At 40.8% G+C, this 27,638-nt stretch overlaps 1 protein-coding gene and 1 long non-coding RNA gene across 15 annotated transcripts in view; one reads left to right on the forward strand and one right to left on the reverse strand.

Moving 5' to 3' along the window:
* Positions 1-27,638, reverse strand: part of DOCK10 (dedicator of cytokinesis 10) — a 280,766-nt gene that overhangs the window by 212,901 nt on the left and 40,227 nt on the right. For 4 of the 14 annotated variants that reach the window (XM_074010335.1, XM_074010333.1, XM_045368396.2 and 1 more), the window contains exon 1: positions 8,902-9,122. The exons of the other annotated variants lie outside the window; for them this stretch is intronic. Coding sequence is in view for 3 of the 4 variants with exons in the window: in XM_074010333.1 (XP_073866434.1) it covers positions 8,902-9,063 (162 nt within the window). In the remaining variant the exon portion in view is untranslated. Of the gene's footprint in view, positions 1-8,901; positions 9,123-27,638 lie in introns of those variants that run through there. 14 annotated transcript variants of the gene reach the window in all.
* The window catches only part of LOC141408229 (uncharacterized), a 284,024-nt gene continuing 257,079 nt past the window's right edge, over positions 694-27,638 (forward strand). The window contains exon 1 of the long non-coding RNA XR_012421526.1: positions 694-816. This is a non-coding gene — a long non-coding RNA (uncharacterized lncRNA). The remainder of the gene's footprint in view (positions 817-27,638) is intronic.

A 27,638-nucleotide genomic window follows, 5' to 3' on the forward strand; every position in this document is an offset into this window, starting at 1 on the left:
GAACAATGTCCCTTTAACAACGTGCATGTCCTAATCCCCAGAACCTGTGCCTATGTCATTTATATTGCAAAGTGTAATCCAGGCTGTAGATAGGAATCAGCTAACTTAGAGATGGGCGAGGAGCCTGGATCATCCAGGTGGGGCCAATGTAATCACAGGCGTCCTTAGGAGTGAACGAGGAAGGTGGGAGAGTCAGAGGTCAGAGTCGGAGAGTTGCTGGAAGACACTATGCTCCTGGCTTTGAAGATGAACGAGAACCACAAACCAAGGAATGTGGGCAGCTTCTAGAACTTGGAAAAGGCAAGGAAACAGATTATCCCCTAGCGCCCCCAGAAAGGAATGCAGCTCTGCCAATTTTAGCCCAGTGAGATCCGTTTCAGATTTCTGATGGCCAGAAATGTAATACATGTGTTTTAACTGTAAGATAATATGTGTGTTGTTTAAAACTAAGTTCGTGGTCATTTATTACAGCAGATATAGGAAACTAAGGCAGATAGGTACCCTTACGACTCATTTTACAGACAGGGAAGCCAAGCTATACGGAATTTAAATAACTGACCCAGAGATCACACTGCCAGTAAGTGCTTTTGTAAGTCACTCAGACCCACACACCCTGGTTCCTCACCCATGGCAATGCAATGTAAATCAGGGCTGGCATGTGGCATTTTCTCACGTGGTTTCTGGGTACGGAGTGTTTTTCTCTTTCTTCTTAGCATCTATTTATCCTCCAGGTCTCAGCTCCATTGCCACTGCCTCAGGGGAGGCCTTCCCTGACTGCTTTGAGGAGGTGCGATGTTCAAACGATGCAGTTTTAAGGTAAGGTAGAATGCAACTCTCAAGGAAGTACTTATCATGATTACAATTTTCCATTTGTTTGAGCTTTGCTCTGCCACCAAACTGTAAGTGCAGGGCAGCAGCAGTCTATTGTCATCTGTGCCTACCAAATGCAAGATGCAATTGTCTCAGTTGTTTACTGAATTTCTGATGTTTAGACAATCTAACCATGACAAACTCACTGCATGCAAATTGAATGTATTGGGCATGGTCTTAAAAACTAAAATATGTTCCAACAGAATGAAATAGATTTGGAAAAATGAATTTCAAAAACCTTAAGCTTTAGCCCCATCAAAATAAATTAGTTCCATGAAAATAAAATCTGAGAATAAAACAGCTATCCACAAGAAACTTATTGAAGGCTGACAAAAATACTGTGTTTATATCTGGTTTGCCAAAAGACACATTATATCCTCAATTGTATTACTCGGTTTTCACAAAGTTTTATTATATCAAAGCCTGGTGTTTAGAGAAAATCCTAAAAACCACTCTTCTAGAAGGCAAAGAAACAAAACCCAAAACAAGCATACCAGTTTTTTTTTCTATATTTGATTATGTTTTAAAAATTAACAAACGTTTTATTAGCAGTAATTTGTTGGAGTCTATACTTTTTCTAGCCATAAAACTATGTGTTTTTACTTGGTAATATGATGTTTTTCATCTTCACACTATGATTTCCCCCAAAACACTTACATCCACTAAAGGTATAATGTTCTATATTAACACACACACACACATATATATATAAAATATGTATACATAAGTATATATATGTGTGTATGATATGTATTTATCTATAGCTCTATCTACATATAGTTGAATTTGCTTTGTTTTTGATATAAGTTTCTACATATCACCTCCCCTGACCACCATACCCATATCCGATTTTCTGCTTTTCTTTATCACTGTGTTGGTTTTGGATTTTAAGCTGTTTTGTTTTTTCTTTTTAGACTTTGTGTATTTTTTCTTTGCTTCTAATCATTTCTAAATTTGGTACAATTTGGAGAATTAAAAAGATGCAAGATTATCTGAACAAGATGATACAGGATGTAATCTGAGTTTAGTAAGCCTTTGCCTCAAAGATTTATGTTGCTAATTACTAAGGCTCTCATTACATTCAATTAATTCTTTTACCCAGAGAGAAGCCATTCAATTCATTTGTCCATTTTCTGTGGCTTTGGGATTCAACTCAAAATTAGTTCACAAGGGAAAATAACTAGCAAAGATACTCTGTGCCTTAAAGCTCCATGTTATACCCATCTATGGTAGACCGTTTAAACTCATACTCCATGACACAGGCTTTCTTTCCCAGGGGAATCTGATAATATTAGTATATTCAAGATTCAACCTCACTGAAATGAAATAGGAACATTAGCTCAGGATTTAGAAGGTCTGGAAATTGTTTCTTCTTCATACATACACTCAAAAAGATGAAACTAGGCAAAACATGTTAACATTCTTTGATAATAAAACTTTATTAGGTTAGGATATTAAGAAGAGAGTCAACTTATTTCCTTTGGAGTAGTTTCCATAGTTTCCATAGTATGTCCCTCTCTGGTCCTGATTGTACTCATAGGACACAAATTAAACAAACATATGTTCCAAATATACAGAATTACTTTTTCATAAATAATTCATTTCCTTCATTTAACTTGCTTCCTTATACCAGCTTCTCAAAGTACTTGAGCAGGAAAGAAGAATTATTGTCTCCTACAAGTGGGGGACCCAAATGTGGAGATTTTTTGAAGGTCAAAAAGCAAATGAAGTAGAAGCTTGATAACACCCTCACTGGCTTCTCTTGTTCACTGTACCACCTTTTTTGGGGTGTGGAACAAATACAGTGAAATCCTAATGTAAATCACCTCCCTGCATTACTGAGTGAGTTACCCAATGGATAAAATGAATTCTCACCAGCACAGTGGCCACTGTGGATTTCTCATAAGCTATGTGAGCCTGCTGACCTGCAAGACTCCATCGCTTTATAATGTGAATTAGTTTACAATGTGATTCTACAAAAGTCACAGGAACAGAAAACCAAACGCCACATGTTCTTGCTCATAAGTGGGAGTTGAACAATGAGAACACATGGACACAGAAGGGAACATCACACACTGGGGCCTGTTGGGGGGTGGGGGGAAAGGGGAGGGAGAGTATTAGGACAAGTGCCTAATGCATGTGGGGCTTAAAACCTAGATGACGGCTTGATAGGTGCAGTAAACCACCATGGCACATGTATGCCTATGTAACTAACCTGCATGTTCTGCACATGTATCCCAGAACTTAAAAGTAAAATAATAAGAAGAAGGAGAAGTCGATATTCTGGTGCTTCCAACAGACAGGACAGATAAGAGTCCCCATTTAGCCAACTAGGAGAAATGAGTCAGCATGTCTAGGTCATCTGGGCTTTTATTAATATTAAGTGACAGACTTGAGACTCTGACTTGAAATCCAGAGTTTATTATTCAATCATAGCAGTTCTCAGACCCTCAGGTGAACAACAGGTACCCAGGGAAAAAGCCAAGTTCCTTTGTATCTTGTCGGGGGCAACAGAAAATACACTGTAGAGGCCAAAGTTTTTTTTTTTTTTTTTTTAAAAAAAGGTTCCTTTGTGGTTGAGGCCACATCATTCACCAGACAGGGGTCAGTAAGCATTTTCTGTAACTGGTCAGAATACTTTAGTCTTGGTGGGCCATATATGGTGTCTGTATCTTTTTCCCCATGCCACCAACCCTTCCTCCTTCTTTTTGGTTTTGTTTTGTAACAATTTAAAAGTGTGAAAATCATTCTTAGCTCAAGCACTGTATGGCTGCAGGCAGATTTTGACCCACAAACTGTATGGTTAATCAGAGTACTGGATCTAGCAAATTCTAGGGCACCAACAGAGGACTTGTCAGGGAGGTCTTGGAGCAGTAACTGCAATTCTCTTACTCGGAAATGTCTGCCATATACGTGCACACATCCTTGATTCCCAACTCACTGCAAATTTAGGCTATTTATTGTTAATTTCCTGCCTTAGACCAAAATTCAAGACAAAGCCATATTTGGCTTGGTGTATATGCTAGATCTTTGGCAGTCCTAAATTTAAATTTTATGGTTTCTACTATTTCAGAGAAACCCCAGAATGTTCATGGATTTTAAAGTTTTTTTCACTTTTGAGTTCAGACCTGTGAATCTGGTGTGTGGGTATTGGTCATATAACCAAAGTGAGACTAGTAGCCTGACCAACACTTGCTTTTCTCTCTCCTCTTATGCCACCTCTAAACTCCACAGTGTGAACAGAAAAACATTCTCTTTTGGGGGAGTGGGGAAGAAAAAGACTGAACATGAAGCTAACTTCTGGGGTTGGTGATGAGTAAATGACGTAAGAAATAACAGATATTAGCCAGAAAATAGTAAATCTACATAAATTGAATTAGTTTCTGAGACCTTTAACAAAATATGCTCTAAAGGAAGTAAAAAAAAAAAATCATGAAAGTTTCTGTTAATTCTCCCGCCAAAAAAAAATGAGAGATAAAAGTAGAGCTTTAAAGGAATTTCTTCATTTTTCCCCCATTAAACTTGACTGCATCGTAATAGGCCATTGTAATGGTCTCAGATGTCAGGATTCATGTGTTTCTTTTAAATAAGAATCTACATTAGTTAATTTTGATGTTTAGCAATTTCTCTCCATTTCGGACTATATAAACTAGACTACAATTATGCCAGCCCTAATCTTATCTCTGCACATAGATTCGGAACCTAGACCACAGGAATGAGACTCTTTGATACAACTTTCCACTGTGAAGTTTTGAATGCCAAAGGCTTGTGAAGGGTGTCAGTATTCAAAGCCTTGTATTTATCTTGGCAACTTTCTTCATCCTTAACTTACTCTTGGACATTTCAATTAAGAGTTAAGTGGGCATCTTGATCAACTGAACTTTGCATATTAGTGCCAGCTGCTTAAAAATATCAAATAATCAGCAGACACTTATTTAGCTTTGAGTCTGTAAACGGCTTTGGGCTGGGTACTAACGGAGCAAGAAGGAAGCTCAGAGGCTAGGCAGGGTGGCTCACGCCTGTAATACCAGCACTTTGGGAGGCTGAGGCGAGTGGATCACGAGTTCAGGAGTTCAAGACCAGCCTGGCTAACGTGGTGAAACCTCATCTCTATTAAAAATACAAAAAATTAGCAGGTGTGGTGTCATGTGCCTGTAATCCAAACTACTTGGGAGGCTAAGGCAGAAGAATCGCTTGAACCCGGGAAGCGGAAGTTGCAGTGAGCTGAGATTGCACCACTGCACTCCAGCCTGGGTGACAGAGCAAGACTCCATCTTGGAGGAAAAAAAAAAAGTACGCTTACTTTCTGCCTTTGAGGGTCAAGGTCAAAGCAAGGAGACCATTAATTAGGAAGTGATTGCTCTGGTAGATGAAATTTCCTGTCTACCAGTGAGATAAGAAAAATATGTGATCAGCAAGTAAATAAACAATTATACATTCAATTAAATAGGCTGAGATGTGTTAGAAGGCAATGCATGATTAACTTTCAAATGGATTTATACACTATAAATATTATAGGAGATTAGAAGAGACAAAGATCCCATTTATCAATCATTTATTGATGTTTACACTGGGCTAGGTTTTACTCATCTTTATATAGTTCCTTGAAACTCCAGACATATATGCAACTTCCTACTTGACATCTCTGTATATAGACCTAACAGGTATTTCAAACTCAGGGTGAGCTTAGATTCTCTCTCTAAACCTTCCACTCCTGTGTTTTTCTCTCTCTGAATGGCATCTTGGTTCTTCTGGACATTCAGGCCAATATAAGCACAGTCAACTCTGACACCTTTTCCTTCTCCACACTTTATATTCAACTCTATTCGTTCTACTTTTGAAATCTATCCAGAATCTGACTACTTTTCACAGCCTCAGCAACTACCATCCAGGTCTTTGGCTGGGATCATTGCAACCGCTTCCTAATTAATGGTCTCCCTGCTTTGACCTTTGACCCTCTATGGCCAGAGATCCTGTTACTTCATTGCTTCAGGGCCTCCCAGTTAGTGGGGTTATAGTTAACATAACACTCACTATTCACCAGTCACTGTTTTAAGCAATTTGCACCTATGAACATACTGAATTCTAACAATAACCTTACACTGGTGGGTACTGTTACTTTTTACATTTTATCAATGAAGACACAAAGACACAAGGAGGACAAGTCATTCATCAAGATCACACAGCTAGTGAGTGGCAGAGATACCACTCAAACCCTGACATTCTGGCTGCGTGACCCAGGCTCTTAACCTCTGTGCCTGCCTCTTCCAGCGGCTTTCTTTCTCACTTGGAAAAAGCCTAGGCCTTCCTGACAGCTGTGTGTCTGACATGATCTGACCGCGTTGCCTCCCTGACCTTGCCTTCTACGACCCTCTTCTTGGCTCATCTGGACACGCTGGCCTCCTTGCTGTTCTTCTAACACCCCAGGCTTCTTTTCACATTAGGGCCTTTTGCCTTGGCGGGTCCTTCTGCGTTAGGCATTTCCCTGCTGAAAGTGGCATGGATCATTCCTTTGCCTCCTTAGGGTCTTTCCTCAAATGTCACTTTTCAGTTAGGATGTCCCTGATCACATCCCTATGGAACATCTTACCATGACATCCAGGCACTGTTCTAAGCACTTAACACTTACTTTATGAAACCCATACAACTGCTCTAATTTGACAAAATTGCTATCATTTCACAGTGGAGGAAAAGAGACACAGATGTTAAACAGCATGCCCAAGGTCACACAGCTGGTAAGTGATGAAGTCAGGATTCCAACCTAGGCGCTCTGGCTCCAGAGTCTGTGATCTTACAAAAAAAAAAAAAATCAATATATAAAACTTGGTGACTAATGGGCAGTGGGAAAGTGAGTAAAAAAGAAAAAAGTTTGTTCAGAAGCTTAGAGCCAGAGCGAGAAGACGATTAGCCAATATAAGAACACCACACTGGAGGAGGAGAAGGGGTGGACAGTTTAGATTATCATCTTCCAGAGCCATGTTTCTCAGAGTGTCATCCAAAGTACTCCTTCGTCGGAATCAACTGGGAGTGCTTGCTACAAGAGCAGATTCCTGAGCTCCACTCCACATCTGCTCATATAGAGTCTTTGGGGTCAAGAGCTCAAGGATTTGCGTGAATGAAAACTCCTAGGTGATTTTGAAATACACTAAAATTTTCAAATCACCATCTTGGAAAACAGAAAATATTTTCATTGGCTAAAGTTTGTAGACTAAACATCACAATTGTAGTATAGCATTTCCATAACAACAAGACTGGCAAAATGTTCTATCACCTTCAAACTTTGCAACTTAGGGTAGGGACTTTGGATGGGTTTGTTCATTGGCGGATTCCAAGTGCCTGAACCAGTGCTTGGACCATCGTGGGCTGGCAATAAATAATTAGTGAGGGGGTGAATTTTGGAGTGGCCCAGAAGAAATTTTCAAGATGCACAATGACTTTGTATGAGCACGTTTTACTCAGAGTAGTTCCAGATTTCCATCAGACTTCTTACATAAATTCAGTTTATCTGTTTTATCATGATTTCCTTCGAAGTGTGAACAGACTGGAAAATACACTGGCTTTTGGAATCATTGCTTTAAGTGTGACTCGGGGAACTGGCATTTAGCAGCTGTGTGATGTTAAGATATTCAACCTTTCTGAGCCTTTAGTTTCCTCATTAGTATATTCTTCATCACCTTATTTAATGTCATAAAGGTATTATATGAATCAAAAGGATCCTTGGAAAAATATTATGACTAGCAAATAGCTTTTTAAAATTTCTCAGTTATTTTGAGGTTTTTTTTTTTTTTGCAAATTTCTAGCTGCAAAATTTTATAGACTAACAAAATTAGAAAAATAAGACTTACTGGTATAGCATGAGCACTGCAAATAGTTATAGAATGTGTTAATGTTATTAACAAGAGTTAAACTTGGAAAACAAAGATTTCTTTGACAATTGAACTATTTCAAATCCTTTAAAATTTAATTTGTGAAAACTTATGGGAATAATAAACATGAAACTATTCCTATTTAGTGTTTCCTTTCAGAAATAATCACAGCCCCCTAGTTCAAGAACAATATTGCTTTTTGAAAATAAAATATTTGTTGAAGAAGTAGGCAAACAATGTTATAGTTTAGTATTCTGTCACTCAGAGGCATAGCCCAAGCCAAATGACTTTCATTTAAGAACTTTTAGAGTAACAGGTATTTTTCATTCATTATTTACTACATCCTTGATATCTCAACATTGAAATATAAGAGAAAAAAGTCGATTATGCTGAAGCCACCTAGACTTCAATGTCTCCTCAATTTTGGAGACTTTACCATACTACCTATTCTAATTTCAGTGACTAAGCAGATCTCTTTTTAAACTTAAAGAAAGAAAGAACTGTATCCTCAAATTTATTCTTGCTGATCAAACAGATGCACAAAAAAGGAACAACATTGTTTACTATAATTAAAGCACAGACAAAAGTGTAATTTGACAAGCGGCAAGAAACAGCTTTCTAATGAAAACACTATGCATTCTACAAAATTCTTAATTCTTTATTCTAATATTGTGCCTAAGTTAAGCATTCTGGAAAGGCATTTCCTTTGCAGAATCAGAAAGAAAAGCCCCAAATATCCTGAAGTTAAAGATCCAACTATGAGCATCTATACAACTTCAGTGGTTACATGTGATTTTAAAAAATGCCCATTTTGGGCTCTTCTTTCAAATTATAGTTATAAAATAAAATCCACTCACTTAAACCAAACTCCAAATTTTTCTCTTATTTTCTGCACAAAAGGTAAATAACAACATGCAAAACATGAGGCAGAAGAGAATTTCTAGTAGACCGAGAAGCTGCAGTTTCATGACATACAACAAGAAGAAAATACGCTCTTTGGATGATAGAAATAGTTTTGAAAGATTTTCCCCAAATAGTACTTCAGAGTAGTAGACTCTAGGTCACACATGTCTTTATCTAACGCTGAACACCAACACCCCTAAACTGTAACCTCTCTATAATAACAGTTCAATCCACTGAGGCTGCTTTACCACAGATATCATACCATTATGATGAGGGTTCTGGGTCTATTCATTTCATCGTCACTTTCCAGAGGCAAAATTTCGTGGGATGGTTCCTCTTGGCGTCGTCTACAAATGTGTGGACAGCTCCTCTGGACCACAGAACGAAAAGCTTGAAGCAGAACAATGCTGGCAGTGCAGCCCATCGCTGCATCCTGGAGCCTACAAAATAACTTCTATGTTGATGCTATGTTTGCAAAACAGTGGCTCCTTGTCCCTGAAAACAGCCTACACTGCAGCTGCAGCCGGCTCACTCTCCAATCACTTCCTTGAGCTCTGATCATCTGATCATGGCCAAATAGCTTGGATGCAGAGATGGGAAAGATTTGATCCACGGAAACTGAACACACTCAGGAATATTAGAGCACTGCGCTCAGAGAGTATTTCTCAATTCACGTCGAGAGCATGTTTCCTGTTCATTACAATGAAGCTCTTCGATTCTCCTTTCAGAGGTCTGAATCAATGTATCTTTCCCAGTCAGACACACAAATGAATTACTTTTTCAGATCATACAACTGAAAACCTGACTTTACACTGACAATTTTTCCAGAGGCAAATGAGCATCATGTCAAGAGTGAAAATGATTGTTTTTTTATAAACATAAACACTTCCTGAAGGAAATTTCGCTGGATATCTCACTGATTGAGGTTTTACTTTTCATGGCTCATAAGTTCCAGAAATGAAATTGGCTTATCTGAAACATAGAGTTCACTAGATCAAGATGATTTAACAAAAGCATGCACGCATTAACCAGCCCCGCGTGAGAGACACCAGTGTTCCCCTGTGATTTCCTTTCAATAGTATGGTTGTTCTGTTCCCACACATGCAGTTCTGCAGCCTAATACATTTTTATATTTACATAGGCGGCTTGCAGGGCTGAAAATATCTGTTTTACTGAGGTCACTCAGCAAGCTCCGCCAAGCTGACCTCTTAGAAAAAGCAGCTGTAAAGCATTTTAACATCCTATCAATAAGAATTCAAGGCTCTGGGAAGGACTTTAAGGTCTTTGGTAGTTAAGAGTCTAGTATTCCCTGACTCCTGCGAGACTAGTCACTTAGGAAAGAACCAAAGAGAGATGCTTAGAAATCACGTGTCCTTTCTGGAATGGCCTCAACATCTAATGGTATAGTGAAAGAGAATAGGGCAACAGGGGCTGCTTGCACTAAAAATATCTCATGGAAAATGGATTTTGCTTACAAATGAGGAAAGTATGAAATCCCCAATAGAATTCAATGTCGGGATCTTTCTGCCAAGCTAATTCTTCCAGTGTAACTCTTGGAGATTCAAAGAAAAAAAATGTTTTCTGTGGTTTCTGGGCTCCTTGGCGTGAAGGGTGCTGCAGGAAGTTTGAGGAAGGATTGTTTTGCTATAACGTGTGGCTGCCCCAGCCTCAGTAAGGTTGTTGCTTTCGCGGAAGCATCTAGCGTGATGCTCAAATACGCATTAATTGCTCAGCAATCTGTCACAACACAGCATCGTTTTAATTGGTATTTCGCCCCAGAGAAGTAAAACATGCTTCTTTTTCTTTTCTTTTAAGAAGTTACTGGCTGCCAGTAGTTTTTCATCTCCCTCTGTTTTGAGCAAATATATTTTAGTGCTGCTGGAAAAAGAAGAAAAAAATGCTAATGATGCTGGCAAGTCCCCTACTCCCTCTGGACCTCTGTCAGACTGCCCGGGTGCTAATCTAAACCATTTTTCCTCTAAACAACTAGGGCATTTACTGAAGAGAGGCTACGATTTAGCCTGTCTGGCTTGTGTGTATTGAAGATCTATATCTAATGGTGTCCACTAGAGACAAAGTGCAGAGTGGGCTTCTATGTTTGTGGATGTGTCTTTTCAAATAGGACAGTTCCTCTGGGCTCTCTGTATGGCAGTGCCCACCCCCACCCACTTACTCCCATCCCCCCAGGACGTCTCTCTCTCCAATCGTTTCCGTAGGTTCTCATCATCTGCTCATGGCTGCGTAGCTCGCAGGCAGCAAGCGGGTAGCTGGAAACGCTTAAATAGTCCACCAGCCCCAGTCAGAAACTGGAGAGAGAAGACAGATCCCTCCGCTCTCCACCGTGGGCTTGGCAGGCATGATGGACTTCACATCCTAAACTCCTCTCTAACCATCTCTCTCTAAATCTGGCTGACCTCCGGGGTGGCTTTTGGAATCAGATGTTTTGGCAGATGCCAAAGTCTTTAGGGAGACAAATGAGATGCTTTCTAGCTATTACAGTCCCGCCTGCATCGATCCCCTCTGCCTGAGGAATTCACCCCTATTACTGACGGGCTGCTGACAGACTCTCAATATTCTCTCTCTCTTGCTCTGTCTCCTCTCTGTTAGCCTCTGTTATCAAGCTAAAGGAACGTCCAAGGACTGGTTACTTTGGAATTCAATACACACAAGCATTATCCAGTGGACAAGAAATACAAAGATGAAACTCAGGGAAGAAGAGTTGAGGTCGGGTGCGGTGGCTCAAGCCTGTAATCCCAGCACTTTGGGAGGCCGAGACGGGCGGATCACGAGGTCAGGAGATCGAGACCATCCTGGCTAACACGGTGAAACCCCGTCTCTACTAAAAAAAATACAAAAAACTAGCCGGGCGAGGTGGTGGGCGCCTGTAGTCCCAGCTACTTGGGAGGCTGAGGCAGTAGAATGGCGTAAACCCCTGAGGCGGAGCTTGCAGTGAGCTGAGATCTGGCCACCGCACTCCAGCCTGGGCGACAGAGCGAGACTCCGTCTCAAAAAAAAAAAAAAAAAAAAAAAGAGTTGAGTATGTTCTCCAACATTTTCTCATGAAAGATTCCAAACATGCAGCAAAGTTGCAAGAAAGGGGTTGGGTTCTGAGCTCTATGTTTTACATAGTAAATTGAGCTGGAGATGGGGTTGGGTTGGGGGAGACACAGAAATCTACCCAGAGACATGTCCACGTTTCCCTCATATTTAGCAGGCATGTTGACACACAGGCCTCCCCCGCCTTTTTTTTTTTTTTTGAGATAGAGTCATGCTGTGTCGCCCAGGCTGGAGTGCAGTGGTAGGATCTCGGCTCACTGCAACCTCTCCCTCCCAGGTTCAAGTGATTCTCGTGCCTCAGCCTCCTGAGTGGCAAAGACTACAGGCGTGCACCACCACACCTGGCTAATTTTTGATACACAGGAAATATTTTAAGATTAGGTATAAACTCTTCAGCAGGTGTCTGCTATTTTTATTTGAACTATTAATATGATGAATCATTAATTTGGCCTCCAAACATCAAATGTGCATGGCCTGACTAATAAATGACCTTTGGAGATTCTTCTTCACTCTCTCGTCTGCCTTCTTTCCCTAGTGGGGTCTTATTTCATGATTCAATAAGATGTTTATTAAACCTGAAATGCTAGAAACAAGATTTTTTAAGTAATTGTCTTGGATTAGGAAATAATGTCACTAACAATTCGTAACGTTAAATTTTCCAAAGAAGTGCTGGAAGCTAAATTTCATCCTGGGTGATTAATTATATATTATTATATGTTATTTTATATATATATAAAAATTTATTCAGCACTTATGAAATCTTAAATTGATGTAAATATTCTTGTTTCAAAGCAGAGATAGCCGTGTTGTGTAGATTATAGTAGCCTTAATGCACATAGCAAATGGAAGGAAGGACAGAGAGAGATGTTTTTAACATCTTATTGACCAGGGAGAAAGACATATAGGAAGAAAAAGTAAGGCATTTCAAGAGAATAAAAGGAGGCTAAGGAGAAAAAAGGAAAAAAAGAAAAAAACGAATGAAGGGGCAAACAAAAACCAGCAAAATCGTACTGAATCCTAGGAGGGTTCTGGACTCTGCCTCAGGGGTCCACCTACCCAGCTGCAGACTATCCATCCTTCTTCGACAAATCTTGACTAATGAATTTAGTTTTCAGAGCACTTTTCTAAAATCTTTTGGCCTAAGAATCATTTGGCTGTACATGTAGATATCTCCACCACTGGGATAATATGTCCAAAGACCTTTTTACAATAGGCAAGGAAATACATATTTAATTTAAATAAATAATGTCCATTGAAAGTGTTGGACCTTCCCAGCTTTGTTAAATAATGTAAGAGCCGTGTGTCTAAATCTATAATCTATTGCAAAATACCTGCCTCTATTTTGACTGTGTCAAATTGGACTGTGCTCTGGCATGATGGAGATGAAACCTATATTCTTCTCCTCCCCAAAAGGTCTGGTGCATCTGAGCCTTCTGACACATAATGCTGACCTTGGATGGGGAGAGGTTTTCTGCTATCCTCTATAAAGCATCAAATACACAGAAACCTACTGCTAATAACACATGCTTGTTTTGTAAAAACAAAGATGAGCTTAGATAAAATATTTGAGAAATAAAAAATTGAGAAATGAAGCCTGACAAAATCAGCCTCAAGGACTTTTTGGATACCCCTGATGCTATACAGCTTGGTTTCATTTCTTCACACACTGCAAGTTTCTGGTGGGTCTATTTCAAGACCCTCATAAGGTCATGATCAGAACTTATTTATAAAGATAAATTTATGGAAAGGCTAAGAGTTTAAGGGTAGAATTATGTACCCCCAAAATTCATATTTTGGAACACTAAGCCCCAGTGTGACTCTGTTTTGAGATAGAGCTTCTAAGAAAGTAATAAGGTTTCATGAGGTCATAAGGGTGGGGCCTTCATCCTCTAGAACTAATGTCCTTTTAAGACGAGGAAGAAACACCAGATATCTCTCTCTCTCTCTCTCTTTTCATGTGTGTACAAGGGAAAGGCCATATGAAGCCACAGTGAGAAGGTGCTGTTTGCAAGATAGGAAGAGAGTCTTCACCAGGAAACAACCCTAAGGGCACCTTGATCTTCAACTTCCAGTCTCTACAGCTGTGAGAAGATGAGTTTCTGTTGTTTAAACCACCTAGTCTGTGGTGTTTTGCTACAGCAGCCCTAGTACCCTAGCAGACCAATACAAGGACCTTGCTTGGGAAAACCATATTCTAACAGTGAAACCTCAAGGGAATCATCACCTCCTCAGAGAAAGGTTCTTATTTCCCCCAGGTTGAATTAACCCCCGCCTTCCTCCCGGCTTCCAAAACACAAATGTTCAAGAGTCACTTTTGAAGTATCTTTTTGCTGCACCTGCCTGCCCTCTGGCCAGCAGAACATGGTTTCCACATTTGGAGTCTGGAGGCCCTGACTTGTAGCTCAACGTGGTGTGCGGAGTACATTTTTTTTTAGCTACCTCTTTCCCCAAATCCAACTGAAATGACAACAAAGCAGTATAAAGGCAACATATTACAACAAAATGAGAAAAGGTGGGAAACTTTTTCAGCAAATGAGAATTTTTGAGCATCTCTGAAGGATAAAAAGTGAATTTGATCACATTGACTAATAACTAAAAATGAAGTATTTAGGAACAATTTACAGGCACAGAAAGAGGATACAGCAGATGGCAGCCATTGCTCACAACAGAGCCCAAAAGGGGGTCCAAGCTCTAGAAAGTAGAGGGTGGATGTGAGAAAGTAACTCGATAACTGCCCTTGGACCCTGTTCTCAGCACAGACAAAACACTAGAGCACCTGTCACCAAATATCCCAAGAAGTGCAAATACTTCCAGAATACCTAGCATAGGTGTCAGCACCTCAGTAGAACCCCTCACTATTTTGACTTTGGCCAGTGGGGATGGGGTGTGTATCTAGTAGGCCTGCTAGACTGGCTTATATATCCTGAAATGAAGACTGCAGTTGGTGCACCAGTCAACATAACAGCTTGTCCACAGGTCAGTCTGACCAAGTGAAGGAGAGGATTCAAATGTTCCTCCTCTCCCCGATCCCAGGGCCAGAAGGCAGAGTACTCTAGCTCCCCAAATTAAGGAGATCTCTCTTAGTTTGGGTTAATTTATGGTGAGACTGACAGAGCCTACAGTCAATATGGACTAAGCATCCCGGTTCAAGTCTAATTTGTTGCTTGTCCAAATGACCTGGTGGAAGAGGTGGCCAGCAGAGCACAGTAGAAAAGCTCACAGTGAGCTTCAGAGTCAGCCTGACTCATACGAGTCACCTAATCTCTCTAAGCCTCAATAGCATCTGCTCTAAAATGGAGATCATCCTTTACACTTTCAGGATATTGGTGGGAAAAGAGTAACTGCAAAGACCAACATCGAGCCTGGCCCATAATTATTCAGTGAACAAGCGTGATGCTGCCTCTGCTAGGGTGATTGAACAGAGGCTTTGTCTCCTCCCTCTCAGCTTCCAGGATCAGCTTAAAGGTGATACTGCCCTGGAAAAGCCTCCCCTAACAGGCCTTGCTTCACAGCCCTGAACCTCAGTCCTTATCACTGTACCCTGTGGGTTTCCTTTCTAACACACCAGCTATAATTACATCCTGATTGATTTAATTTTTAAATTATGTCTTCCCTCTCTGTAAGACATAGGATTGTGCTTACCTTGTTTGCTATATATCCAGCACCCACCTTGGAGTACATGCTCAATGAATAATAATCATGATGATGATACCTCTAAGAAAGCAAGCCCTTATGGCACTCGCCATGTGCCAGGCATAGTGCTAATGAATATTTATACATCAGGATACATTTACACCTCCCTCTATGAGGCAGTGCTGTGATCATCCCTGTTTTACTGTTGAGGAAACTGAGGCACAGAGAAATTAAGTGATTCCCTCAGAGAATCACAGCTAGTAAGTGACAGAACCAGAATTAGAACTGGCATGTAGCAGGAGGTAGTGAGGCAACCCTGGAAAATTCCCTTTGAGAGCTGGTCTGTCCCTCACAGCAAAGTCTATGACTTTTTCTTGGATGACAGTTTCAGAAACCAGCTAACAATTGAGCAGATGGTTTTAAGGTGATGATTTAAATTGCATTTTGATGGGAATTGAAACCACTCTTAAATGTAATGAATTTGATAAATGAATTTTTTTAAGGTGCCTTGTTTACTGTGTGAAGTGTTCACTGGCAGCAGTGACTTAACTGCCTAAATTGGCTGTCAAAGCATATATTTAGAATACAGAAATATAATGGGCTCCCTTTATCATTCCTTGCTTCCCCCTACATGACACAAAATGTTGGTTAACACCAAAATGCCCCCAGAAAAGAGGCTACTTTGGGTCCAATTAGAAAGAGGAAAATGAGCCATCATCCCAGGACACTCTGTGAGCGTGGACTTGGTTACTGGAAGACCTGCCACTCACTCTTGAATCCACTGGAGGCTGACCCTGGAGAGTTGGATGACAGCTCAAACATGTCACTGTTGCAGATGGAACCAGCCACTTTCCTTCCTGGGCTAGTGTGAGGATCTAGGGGTGACCATCAAGTTGGTGGGAGCTCAACTGCCTCGCAATCTTTGTTTCATCTTCCTTCTCTACCACAAATATTCTCTGTGGAGTCATGCGATAGGAAGAAACACGGGGACTAAGGCAGAGGGTAGGAAACCTCCATCTGCTGATTTAAGCTATAGCACTGCCTTTCCATGACAGCTCAGAAATGATTAGTGGAATGAATGAATCAATAGATAATAAAAATCACACCATCATTGTCATCATTATCATCTTCATCATCATCATCATCAAGCTCTTAATCATGTTGGACTAAATTTTCCAGAGGTTCAGCAATTGTTCCTAAACAAAAGTGACCCAAAGGAGGAGAACCCCTTAGATTGAAAGTGGTAGGGAATTTTGCCCCCAGTCAGTAAAACCAGGTCATGGGATTTGGTTATTTTCCAGGGCAAGATTAGTGAGAATCTTTTTCCGTGTCTGTTTCCAGATGGGTAAGCCCCTCCACCAGGTCTGAACTCAATTAAATGGCTAGGAGGGAGTTAATCAGTGCCTTCTTAGCTGAAAAGTGGAAAACACAACCCGATGAAGTAATTCTTCCTAGGTCCCAGTTACCCTTTCTCAACTTGCATCTCTGCCCCTCCTACTGCTACCTCTAATCAGGGAACTGGGACTTAAGTTTATTATGATAATAACCCGTGACCTCTTTTGATCCCCCTGCAAGTGTGATTTGTAGAGACCTTTTCTTTCGGTTTCTCTCTCTTCATTTTCACTTAATTATAGTGGTCTCCTCTTTGCAGGCATCTTTCCCATGTGCTGACATTTATTGAGTTGTACAATTAATCACTTTGGAAAAAAGCACACTGTTCTTTTGCTTTAAAAATCAGGTGCTGCTGCCAAGCTTTCCTTTAACTTCATTTTTCTACCTTTGGCATTGGTGCAGCTGAAAAGCAGATTATTCTTTTGTGGGTACATTTAGATGCATCAGAAAATTATCTTTCATTGCCCTCTAAATCAGCTTCCTGCAGAGTGCATAGGTAATTTAAATGTTCTGTTAATAACTTACCTTTCTCAGGCATCTATGTTTGATTGAACTCTCCTCAGCTCATACTAAACCTTTCTTATTCTTAATAAAAGGCAGTATAGTGCGGCACTTAGGCATCAGGAAGCTGTTTGCCAAAATGTAAATCCCTGTTGAGCTGTTTATTAACTTTGTGACTTTGAGCAAAAATTTTAAGCCTCACTTTCCTCATCTGTTCAATGAATGAATATTAATGAGGATCTAATATCCACATAAAGTGCTGGGCCCAGTATCAAACACACGGTACAAATTCAACAAATTCTAATTATTACTGGAAAAGAGAAAATCTAATGACTTTTAAACACTGCTTGTTTTCTCCCCACTTCCCCAGTAAGTAGGTTTTTTTTGTTTGTTTGTTTGTTTTTTAATCTCTTCACTCTTCTTTTCCCAGGGACACACAGTCTTCTCTGAGTGATAGGGGAATGGGTGTTGCATATGTCTCCTCTGCGCTTTGAAGTTAGCTCCCATGGTAATGTGACACAAGTTCTAAATCCCCTTCCCTGTTATTTTTCATGAGTAAACAAATTTAAAATAATATAATAATACCTCACTTACCCTAAGGTCACTACTTTTGCAACATCAACTATGCTGATCATAGTCAAGTACTGAAAAGGGACAGAAACAACTTCTCCAGAGCCAGAAAAGGATGTCATGAGATTTATTCTGTGAAGCTAATGGGAGTGGCTTAGTGAAGAGGTCTTTATATCCTCATGGTTAACACCATTACCTTATGCAGGATTCTAAAGAGCTTGCTGAACTAAGCTTACAGTGACTTTTGACCAGAAGCAATATCATTCTGACCTGCCCTGGTCCAGCCAATGTCTACTGGAAGGATGTCCCTGCTGAAGGTAGGTGGGATGAAAGATTCTTCAAGGGGTTGTGGTGGGCCCAGCTACAAAGCCAGCTCACCAAAGACTCAGCCATCTGATGGAGCTGAGGCCACATACATAGGGAAGGAATGAGGGTGAAATAATGCAGCCTAGAAAGTGATTCACAGTAATAAGCATGAGTTTTGGAGTTGAAGAGATCTGCCTGTGTTTGAATCCTAGTTTTGTTGTCTTGGAACATGAATTCTCTGAGCCTTATTTTCTCCATTGGCTAATAAGAGTAAGAAGAACCCTTCTACATAACTGTTGTAACAAAGGCACATGGTACAAAACACTGGCATAAATAGTACATGATATCATTCTTTCACCATTATCATTATTACAACTATTTGTGTTATTATCATTGCTATTCCGAGTTAGTACCAAAGAGGGTAGATAACAGTCCTGCAAATCAAGGCTCAAAGTCAATAAAGCCATGTGGAAACGGTAACTCAAACAGAAGAGAGAGCCTTGGCACTGGAATGAAGTGGCAAGGACAAGAGAGAGGTGGGACAGGAAGTTTCCTTGACTTCTCTTCACCAACTCATGGCTGAGTCAGGCTAACTTAAAGGTATGAGCCACCCACCAAAGGAAGGGACAGATGACAGACAATGTGAGAAAATGGAAAAGAAAAAAAAAATCAATATCCACAGTATCCGGGACTAATCCATGTTTGGGGAGGTAAACACTAGAAAGGTGGATATAAATTATGGTGTTCTACCCCAGTACAATGGATGAAATTGATGCATTAGGGAAGTGACTGATGCATCAATGACTGATGTTTGGACTTTATGGTGGGGGTGAATATAGGAGGAGTTGTTACTGGAATATATTCACAACAAGGACACTAATGCATCAGGAAAAAACAAATTATGTCCAAGTGACCTTGGGTTCAGGAGGGAGAAATCTGTGACACATTCTAGATCAAACTTCCACCAGCAACTGCTTTTAATTTTTAAAAGTTAAGTGATCAAATTGGGCAAATTATGTTATCTTCAAGAGTTAGTTATGTGAAAAATATTTTTGGATGACATGGGATAAATGAGCTATTAACTGTACTCTCTGTACTTGTTCTATTTTATTTTCTGTGTTCATTTTTCCCCCTTTGAATTGTGGCAGGAATTAACCACCCACGTCTTAAACATTCCAAGTTAAATCTAGTTTACAATAATCACGAATTGCTTTCCAAACATGAAAATGGCAGTCTTTAAAGTCGTTTACAATGTTCTTTCCAAATCAATTTTAAAGATAAAAAGATAGCCTGAGCTCAATTTTACATTGTTTGCCAGGACTCAGGGGAGACGCCCAACGTATCATTTTAGGGTTGGTGCAAAAGCACCCAGCTCCAGGGTTTTGAAAGGAAACAGGGACAAACCAAAGTTTAAGTCCAGCAGGAACAGGAGAAGTAGGCAATATTCAGAAGATTAACTTGATAAGCTAATGCTTAGCCTCTCTTTACAACCTAAACTGCAGGATGTGGATTCTTAAAGTTTTTGTTCCTATTATCTCCAGTTTGTGCTACTGACAATTGAAGCCACTGCAGTTCCCAAGAGGACATGTGCAGCCTTCCTTCTTGTGTGAAGAGGTGGGGAAAGCAGGGGATTGGCTTTGGGCTCTAACACTAATTAGGACTGCAGACAAGTCTTGTCACCTTTTTCTCTGGATCTAAGTTTGCTTGTCCATAAAATTAGAGGGTTAGAATAGATGACATGAGTTCTTCTAGGTGTAGGATTCTATAGCTTTATCTAACAAAAAGATTCAGATAGAACACCAATGACCAATGTGTGGACTTTAAGGTAGAGGTGAAGACAGGAGTTGTTGCTGGGATATACCACATTCCCCTAATGATATTTTTTTTTTGAAGGCTATAGTAAACACCACTAACAGTGTCATAAAAGAGGTAGGAGCACTGAAAAGTGAGGTGTGAGAGGAAAGAACTGGAAATCAGGCAGTGGAAGGAGGTCCTACCAAGCCCAGAACAGTCACGCCAGTTAGCTGTAATATGTAGACAGCATTGCCCTGTGGTGCAGGTTGATGGAAGGAATACTAAAAAGACTCACATGGTCTTTCTTTGGAAGATATTTTTGCTGTCCAACAGACCTGAAGTTACCATTTCCTGGATTTGTGACTTTTTGGCAAATGATCTTCTGTTCTTTGTTTCTGCAGTGGAGAAATGGGAATGATAGTCATGTATTGTATTAGATTCTTATAGGATAAGGAGGAGTAAATGAGATAATCCAAATGGAGCACTTGACACAGCACCTGAGACACTGCGAAAACCCAGTGAAAAGAAAAGCTGTTCTGGTTATGGGCTCCACCTGGGAGCATCCACAGTCCACAGCAGCTCACAAAGTGAGTCAACTGTGCCTTAGTCATGAGAGAACAGAGAACCTCCTAAAGTGGGAGAAATCACTGGGGTCCCAGCATTTCAGATGAGAAGAATGCAAGACAGGATGCAGGATATTCATGTTCATCTTTTAGGCAAAGTATTGTTATCCTGTTTTATTTTCAAGTGCAACTGAATTCTGGCTGTAGAAGGCATCCCCCATCCTCCATCCCCAAGCCCACTCTGTCCCCTACCCAATGTGGCCAAGCTGACAGAGGGCAAAGCTGCAGTTCCAATGGAGGTTGGCTCCAGGACTGCTGGGTTATGTGAGGGTAGGAGCCCAGCGTCCATGCTGTTAGTGTTTCTACCTTGAAAAACCCTTAAACCTAGTCAACTGCATGTACTCTTGGGTCTTTAGGAATATGTGTGGTTAGGATAGGATCCTATTACATTTCTGAAGGGAATACAAATTATCTTAGGCAGTCTTGATAAAGGTCTTGTCCCCACCCAATACTGAGAGGAAGAGAAGGCATATCCCATGAAGATGCTTTGGGTTCTAAAACACAGCCTATCACTACATGTCTATAAATAAAAATGGTGACATATTACATCGCTTTGTAATTCATTTAATATATAAGATTTTTAAAAAGAGTAGCCTACCAACTTATGTTATGGCCACCTCTATAGAAGCTAATGGTGATATAAAGCTTCAAAATCAAGTTTAACGTGACATCAGAGGTAGTATACATACTGGTTAAGGAAGATTCTAGAAAAAGTCAGCCTGGATTTGAAAGTCAGTTCTGTCTCTCACTAGTTTGGTAATCTTCAGCAAATTACTTAACTCCTCTCAACCTTCACACTTCCCTCAGAAGACTGCTGTGAGAATTAAGTGAGATAATATGGATAAAAGGTTTAGCATGGTGCCAGGAAGTAGTACTACAAGGTCAGCAAGTGGCAGCTACTATTACCCTCTCCAAAAAGTGGGAGACACTGTCAACGAGAAAGTCTCTACTTCTGTTTTCTCTTATAGGCATTGAATATGTGAGATGCAGTACTCACTAAAATATTGTCACAACAAAGATTGCTTCTTTCTAGTAGCTTCTATCTTAGTATGGCCTGACACTTAATTATCATTGCTAACATATGTTGGGAGCTCCTTGGGAAGAGGTCACTGGTACACACCCAGTGTCGGCAGCCAAGATCTTCATCCAATTGGTCTGTTTCAGGGTATATACTATGTCATTCTTCTACTCACTTTATGTAGCTCTTTTTCTAGTTCAAGGCAAATTTTTATACACACACACTCACACACACAATGCATAAAATCTGTGTTTGTTATCTATTGTTGAATAACACAGTACTTCAAAACTTAATGGCTTTAAACAACAATAAACATGTATTATCTCACAGTTTCCGTGTGTCAGGAATTCAGGAGTGGCATAGATGTGTAGTTCTGGCTTGAGGTGTTTTCTGAGGTTGCAGACAAGATGCTGCCTGGGCCCACGGTCATCTGAAGGCTGCAGGTGCTCTCCCACGGTTCACACACATGGCTGGCAAGTCAGGAGGGGAAGGTGACAGACCTGACTTCCTCAGCAGGTGGGTTTCTCCACAGGGTTGCTTGGGTGTCCTCATGACATGGCAGCTGGCTTCTTCTAGAGCCAGGGATCAAGAGGATAAGGAAGAAGCCACAATGACCAGTCTAAGTTCCTGGAGTTTGAAGTTTATGACCAGTCTAAGTTACACACTATTATTTCTACAATATCCTATTGGTCTATAAGTTAGTCCCATTCAGAGTGGGAAGGAACTACACAGGGCTTGAGTATCAAGAGGTAGAGATTGTTGGAGTCCACCCTGAAGACAGTCTCACTGTAGACTCCCCACTGCCACACACAAATTATATGTATAAGAAGCATCTTTAGCAAATCATCTAATGTCAACACATATAATTCAACAAACACTTATTGAACACCTGTTATCTATTTCATGCCAGTAATACACAGGAGGGCCTCTTGTAGTTGTTTCTGGGTCTTGAAGAATCTCGATATTTTAATGTAACTTTTACTATTCTAGCATTGAAAGGATGTTGTATAGCATAGGTGTCCACAGGGACTTGCTTCCACTCCCTCCTCACAAGACAGAACCATGGAGAGCCACCCAGTCCAAATGAGCCAAGAAGATACGTCATCAATTGCTGGAGAGAATGCTTTTAAAAAAGTATGGTTAATTGTGCAAATCTCGGTACATTCCCTTGTTTTCAGGATGTGGAAAGTGATTGCTGCATTTTTAACTTTTTAGTTTTATTTGAGAAAAAGGTGTTATATCAGCTTGAAGAATTTTTAATGTGTATTGCTCACACTCTTGACCAAGAACTTGTTTTAATGTAAAAAGGACACTATGGATATTCAAACTCCAATTTTTGCAAAAATCCAGGTTTTTTAGGTAAACTTCTACATGGCATTTTTGTTCTAAGCATTTTAGCCAGTTACATGATAGATGTTATTTACTTCCTTGGAACTGACTATGGGGTAATTTGAGTCGACTAGTAAGTTGTCCAAAATAAATGGCTAGGCCATTACTTGGCCTAACCATTGCTTATGCAATAAAAGTCTCGCTCAAGTCTCCTACCCACTCAAGCAGGCACTTTGTTTCTCTCCTCCTCTTCACACTGTGTGATAAAAGTTCACCCTATATCTGCTGCTTCTAATCAGGCACAGTGGGGCCTGGTGGTCACTAGAAGTCGGCTGGGGGTGCAAGAGGATAAGCTACCTGGTATGACACAAAATGTCACAACTGAATTAGTAGAAGAAACAAATCCTAAAAGGCCAGGTATCCATCCAAACTTCAAGGGGACTTGTAGACATGAATTCAATCACAATGGAGTTAGATCACTTGTGTTCAAGTCCTGGCTCAGCTATTTATCAGCTGTGTGACAATGGAGAAGGGACTTAACTTCTCTGCATTTCATCTGTAAACTGAGGAGAGTAAGTGTAATGACAGTTCGGATGCCCATATAATTGACCATCCAAACTAGAACCCTTTGAAAGTGAGAGAGGGTGCTATTAATAACTATGCATACACAGGGACTATTCACAGACAGAATGGAATGCATAGCCACCTTGTTATTGCCTTCTAACCCTTATGGCTACTGCGAAAATCAAGTAAGAAAATCCATGTGAAATCACTTAGCCAGGTGTTTGGCATAATAATGTCAATAAGTATCAGCAACATGACCAGAGCTTTATAGTGAAAAGGTCCTATCTGAATGACACGGTAACAAGAAGCACTGAGCAGCTTTCGAACTTGACTCTGCATGCAGGTTGGGAGATTAAATTTCAGGGTGAAAGGAGATGCAGGCCCCAGACATCAGGGGCGGTATTGAGACAAATATCTAGCACACATAGGGATGCAACAGGCAGAACAGATTAGAGTCTGGCTGCTGTCTTGCAGAGAAGCTGGAGTGAGGAATAGGAATTGGATCAGCAGCTTCACTAGCCACACTGACTTCTGATTAGAGGCAGGAGAAGGAAAGGACAAGACAGTTCCACCTTAGTATTCGTGTAACCTCACAAGATCTTTGCCCTACATTTGGCATCTCCAAATTCTCGCCTCTAACTTCAAAATCTACTGTAACCCCCATATGCTTATTTCCATGTTTCTGTCTTCATAATCTGCTCTCCATCAAATTCAACATTGCCTTTGGGATTTGTCTTGTCTTCTTTCTTCCTTCTCTCTCTTTCTTTCTCTCTCTCTCTTTCTTTCTTTCTTTCTTTTTCTTTCTTTCATCTTCTTTTTTTTTTTTTTTTTTTCTGAGGAGTCTCACTCTGTTGCTCAGGCTAGAGTGCAATGACATAATTTTGGCTCGCTGCAACCTCTGCCTCCCGGGTTCACGTGATTCTCCTGCCTCAGCCTCCCAAGTAGCTGGAATTACAGGTGCCCGCCACCATGCCCGGCTGACTTTTGTATTTTTAGTGGAGACGGGGTTTCCCCATGTTGGCCAGGCTTGTCTCGAACTCCTGACCTCAGGTGATCCACCCGCCTTGGCCTCCCAAAGTGCTGGGATTACAGGTGAGAGCCACTGCGTCCAGCTGTCCTATTGTTTTTACCAGCTGCATCATTTTCCCTGAGACACTGGGGTGATCTTTGCTGCCCTCCTCTTCACTGCCATCCATGTGCAACCTGCAACAAGCACAGCTCGAATGTACCTGCTGATGGAGGGCAGGAGGAGAAGAGTCAGAGAGCAGTCCGTGTGGGAGTATATGCAACACCCAGTGTGTAAGGCAGGAATGGTGAGCACGAGATTGAAGTCCAGGGCTATGTACTAACAGGCCTGAAAGCACCAGGATAGAATTCAGAAAGAGAGTCACTACCAGACATGCAATATGGTTCAAAGCCACAGAGAAGATTTTAGACCTGAAGGCAGATTCCCAGAGGGAAGACTAGTGGCTCGAAGAGAGCAAAGAACCCAGGGGGCTACCAGAAGACCAAGCAGGGTGTGGGCGTGTAGGCATGGAGATATAAACAACATTCTGGCAAACAAATATGTGTCGCTCCAGCTGGCTCTTGTCTGTTTTCCCTCATGTAGATTCCAAAAGCTGTGATGTTCTGTACCCTCAGAGCTCTCAGTGACTCAGGAACACGCGCCCATATTTTGATTTCTAGTGCAACCCTCCTGGTTATAGTTCTCATTACTTTCAATCTAATGGTACCCTGGGATTCTAAGAGTGAGATGAAGATGAACTGGAAAGGGGCGATCTACTTTGGATTCTCAATTAGAAATATGCCAAGTGTAAGTTTTTAATATATTTTCTTAATATTTTGCCTCTATTGCTGCTTCTCTATGAGTCAGGATTAGCAGCCGCATAAAAATGAATGAACAAGAAGCAAAGGAACAGTACCAAAATGATTCAGGAGCATCTGGGTTTTCTTGGCTCAACGTCTTGGTGTTATTCGTATTCTTCTTGCTCTTTTTAAATATTTACTTACGTCCTCCTTACATTCTCCTTGGTGTCAGATGCAAGGGAAGGTTTCCCGTCTCTGGACCAATCTCTGTACTCTCATCTCTTCCAGGGTCTTGCTCCATCAATCATTCTTCTCCCCTCTCCCGGATCCTTCCCCTTAGCAGCATAAAAGCTTCTGCTATTTATAAAATAACTCCCCCCCACAACACACACATATAAAACCTTCTTTAACCCTAAGATTTCTTTGGCTACAGCACTCTTTCACCTTCCCTCACTGGCAAACACCTGGAAAACATAATCTAAGCACCCTCTTCCTTCCCTCCTTCTTTTCCCATTCACACTTATCCCAGGGGGATTGACAACAAGCACTGACTATACCCAACTCCCTCCATCAAAGGGTCACAAGTCAGCTCTCTGCATGTGATTTTTATATGGGAAAAGGATGGCTAAAATTCTTAGAAGTGTTGTTTTCTCTTATGAAAGTGTTGTTCTTAAAATTTCATTTATAGCCGGCTGTGGTGGCTCACATCTGTAATCCCAGCACTTTGAGAGGCCGAGGCAGGTGGATCACTTGAGGTCAGGAGTTCGAGACCAGCCTAGCCAACATGGTGAAACCTCGACTCTACTAAAAATACAAAAGTTAGCCAGGTGTGATGGTACACACTTGTAGTCCCAGCTACTCAGTAGGTTGAGGCAGGAGAATCTCTTGAACCTGGGAGGCAGAGGTTGCAGTAAGCTGAGATGGCACCACTGCACTTCAGCCTGGGTTACAGAGTAAGATTTTGCCTAAAAAAAAATCATTTATAGTATTGTTTTTCTTTGTCTCTCTCTCTCTCTCCCTCTTATTTTTAGTAAGGGTCTCGCTATGTTGCCCAGGCTGCACTCCTGGCTTCAAGAGATCCTCCTGACTTGGCCATCATGCCCTACCTTATTCATAGTATTAAACTTCTTGCAAACATCTTCTTCAGAGTTGCTTTAGCACTGTTATTCCAGTGAGTGAAACTCAACTTAATGAGATATTAATATGCTAGCTTTCTTCCCTTCCTCCCTTCCTGCCTCCCTCCCTCTCTCCCCTCTTTCCTTACTTTCTCTATTTAATGAAAATTTACTGACTGCTAGTCTCTTCTAGACAATATCCCAGACCCTGGGGATAAAACAGTGAATACAGAGACACAAAGAGTCCTATCCTCTGGGAGCTTATATTTTGGTGTAAATCTCAGAAATAATATGATTCCCTCTTGGGAAAATATCCATAAACACTATAATGGTGGGTTTTTTTTTTTTTGTAGATTCTTTAGTCTAAAATGAACATTGTCTGGTTTAATGCCCATAATTGCAGATAAGAAAAATTAAGTCCAAAGAAGCAGCGTTTCCAAGGTCTCCAACCTGAGAGTTGCAATCTGACAGTATGCAACAGTAAACATGTATTTTATTGCATGCCAAGTGCTTGGAAAAGCTCAGCTATGGATTGAACGCTTTATTATGTGTGGTGCAACAGTATCTCTCTGATCATTCTTCAGACAGCATCCTGCCTGAAGTCACAAGGCACTGAAGCAGGAACTGCTGAACTGGCAAATGACCTTCAGTTAGAAAAGTACAGTATATCCAAAGGGAAGATGTGAATTTCAACTTTATACACCTTCTATGCAAAAATACAGCTGGCCCAGGGAAGATTCATGATGAGTCTTCTGAAGCCACAAAGGCTATGTTCTACCATTTATAAAGTAGCATTGGGATCACTCAAGTCACACACACAAACGCACACACACACAGACACACACACACACATGCAATTACTGGCTTTACACATGATGGAAAACTGATTTCAGTCTTATTGCTGCAGTTTATCATGATCTATGTGGCCAGATTCTAAAACTAGAAGGAAAGAACCACTGGGGAGCTCTTAGTGTCTATAAACACATATTCTATTTATTACAGTCATTCGTGGAATTGTGCTTTCCACATGTGGAAGACTGAAAGTTGAGTTCTCTAGCAAAGGAAGAAACAATTGTATTGTTTTGAGCATTTCCTGTCCACAGTTCATCGAAAGCAATTGGTGCCAATCTTGTGAGAAGGCCTGGAAAATTTCAACACGTTCACAATGTCTCCAAGGTGTCTATGCCAACAGTAGGGCAAGAAAAAGGGATTGAGAGTAGTGACTCCACGAGCCAGCCATGCTTCCGTGTCTTTCCCTCAGAGAAAGGTTGCCCAAAACAGGCCACAGGTT

The sequence above is a fragment of the Macaca fascicularis genome, chromosome 12 (genome assembly GCF_037993035.2).
Source record: "Macaca fascicularis isolate 582-1 chromosome 12, T2T-MFA8v1.1".
Lineage (NCBI taxonomy): Eukaryota > Metazoa > Chordata > Mammalia > Primates > Cercopithecidae > Macaca > Macaca fascicularis.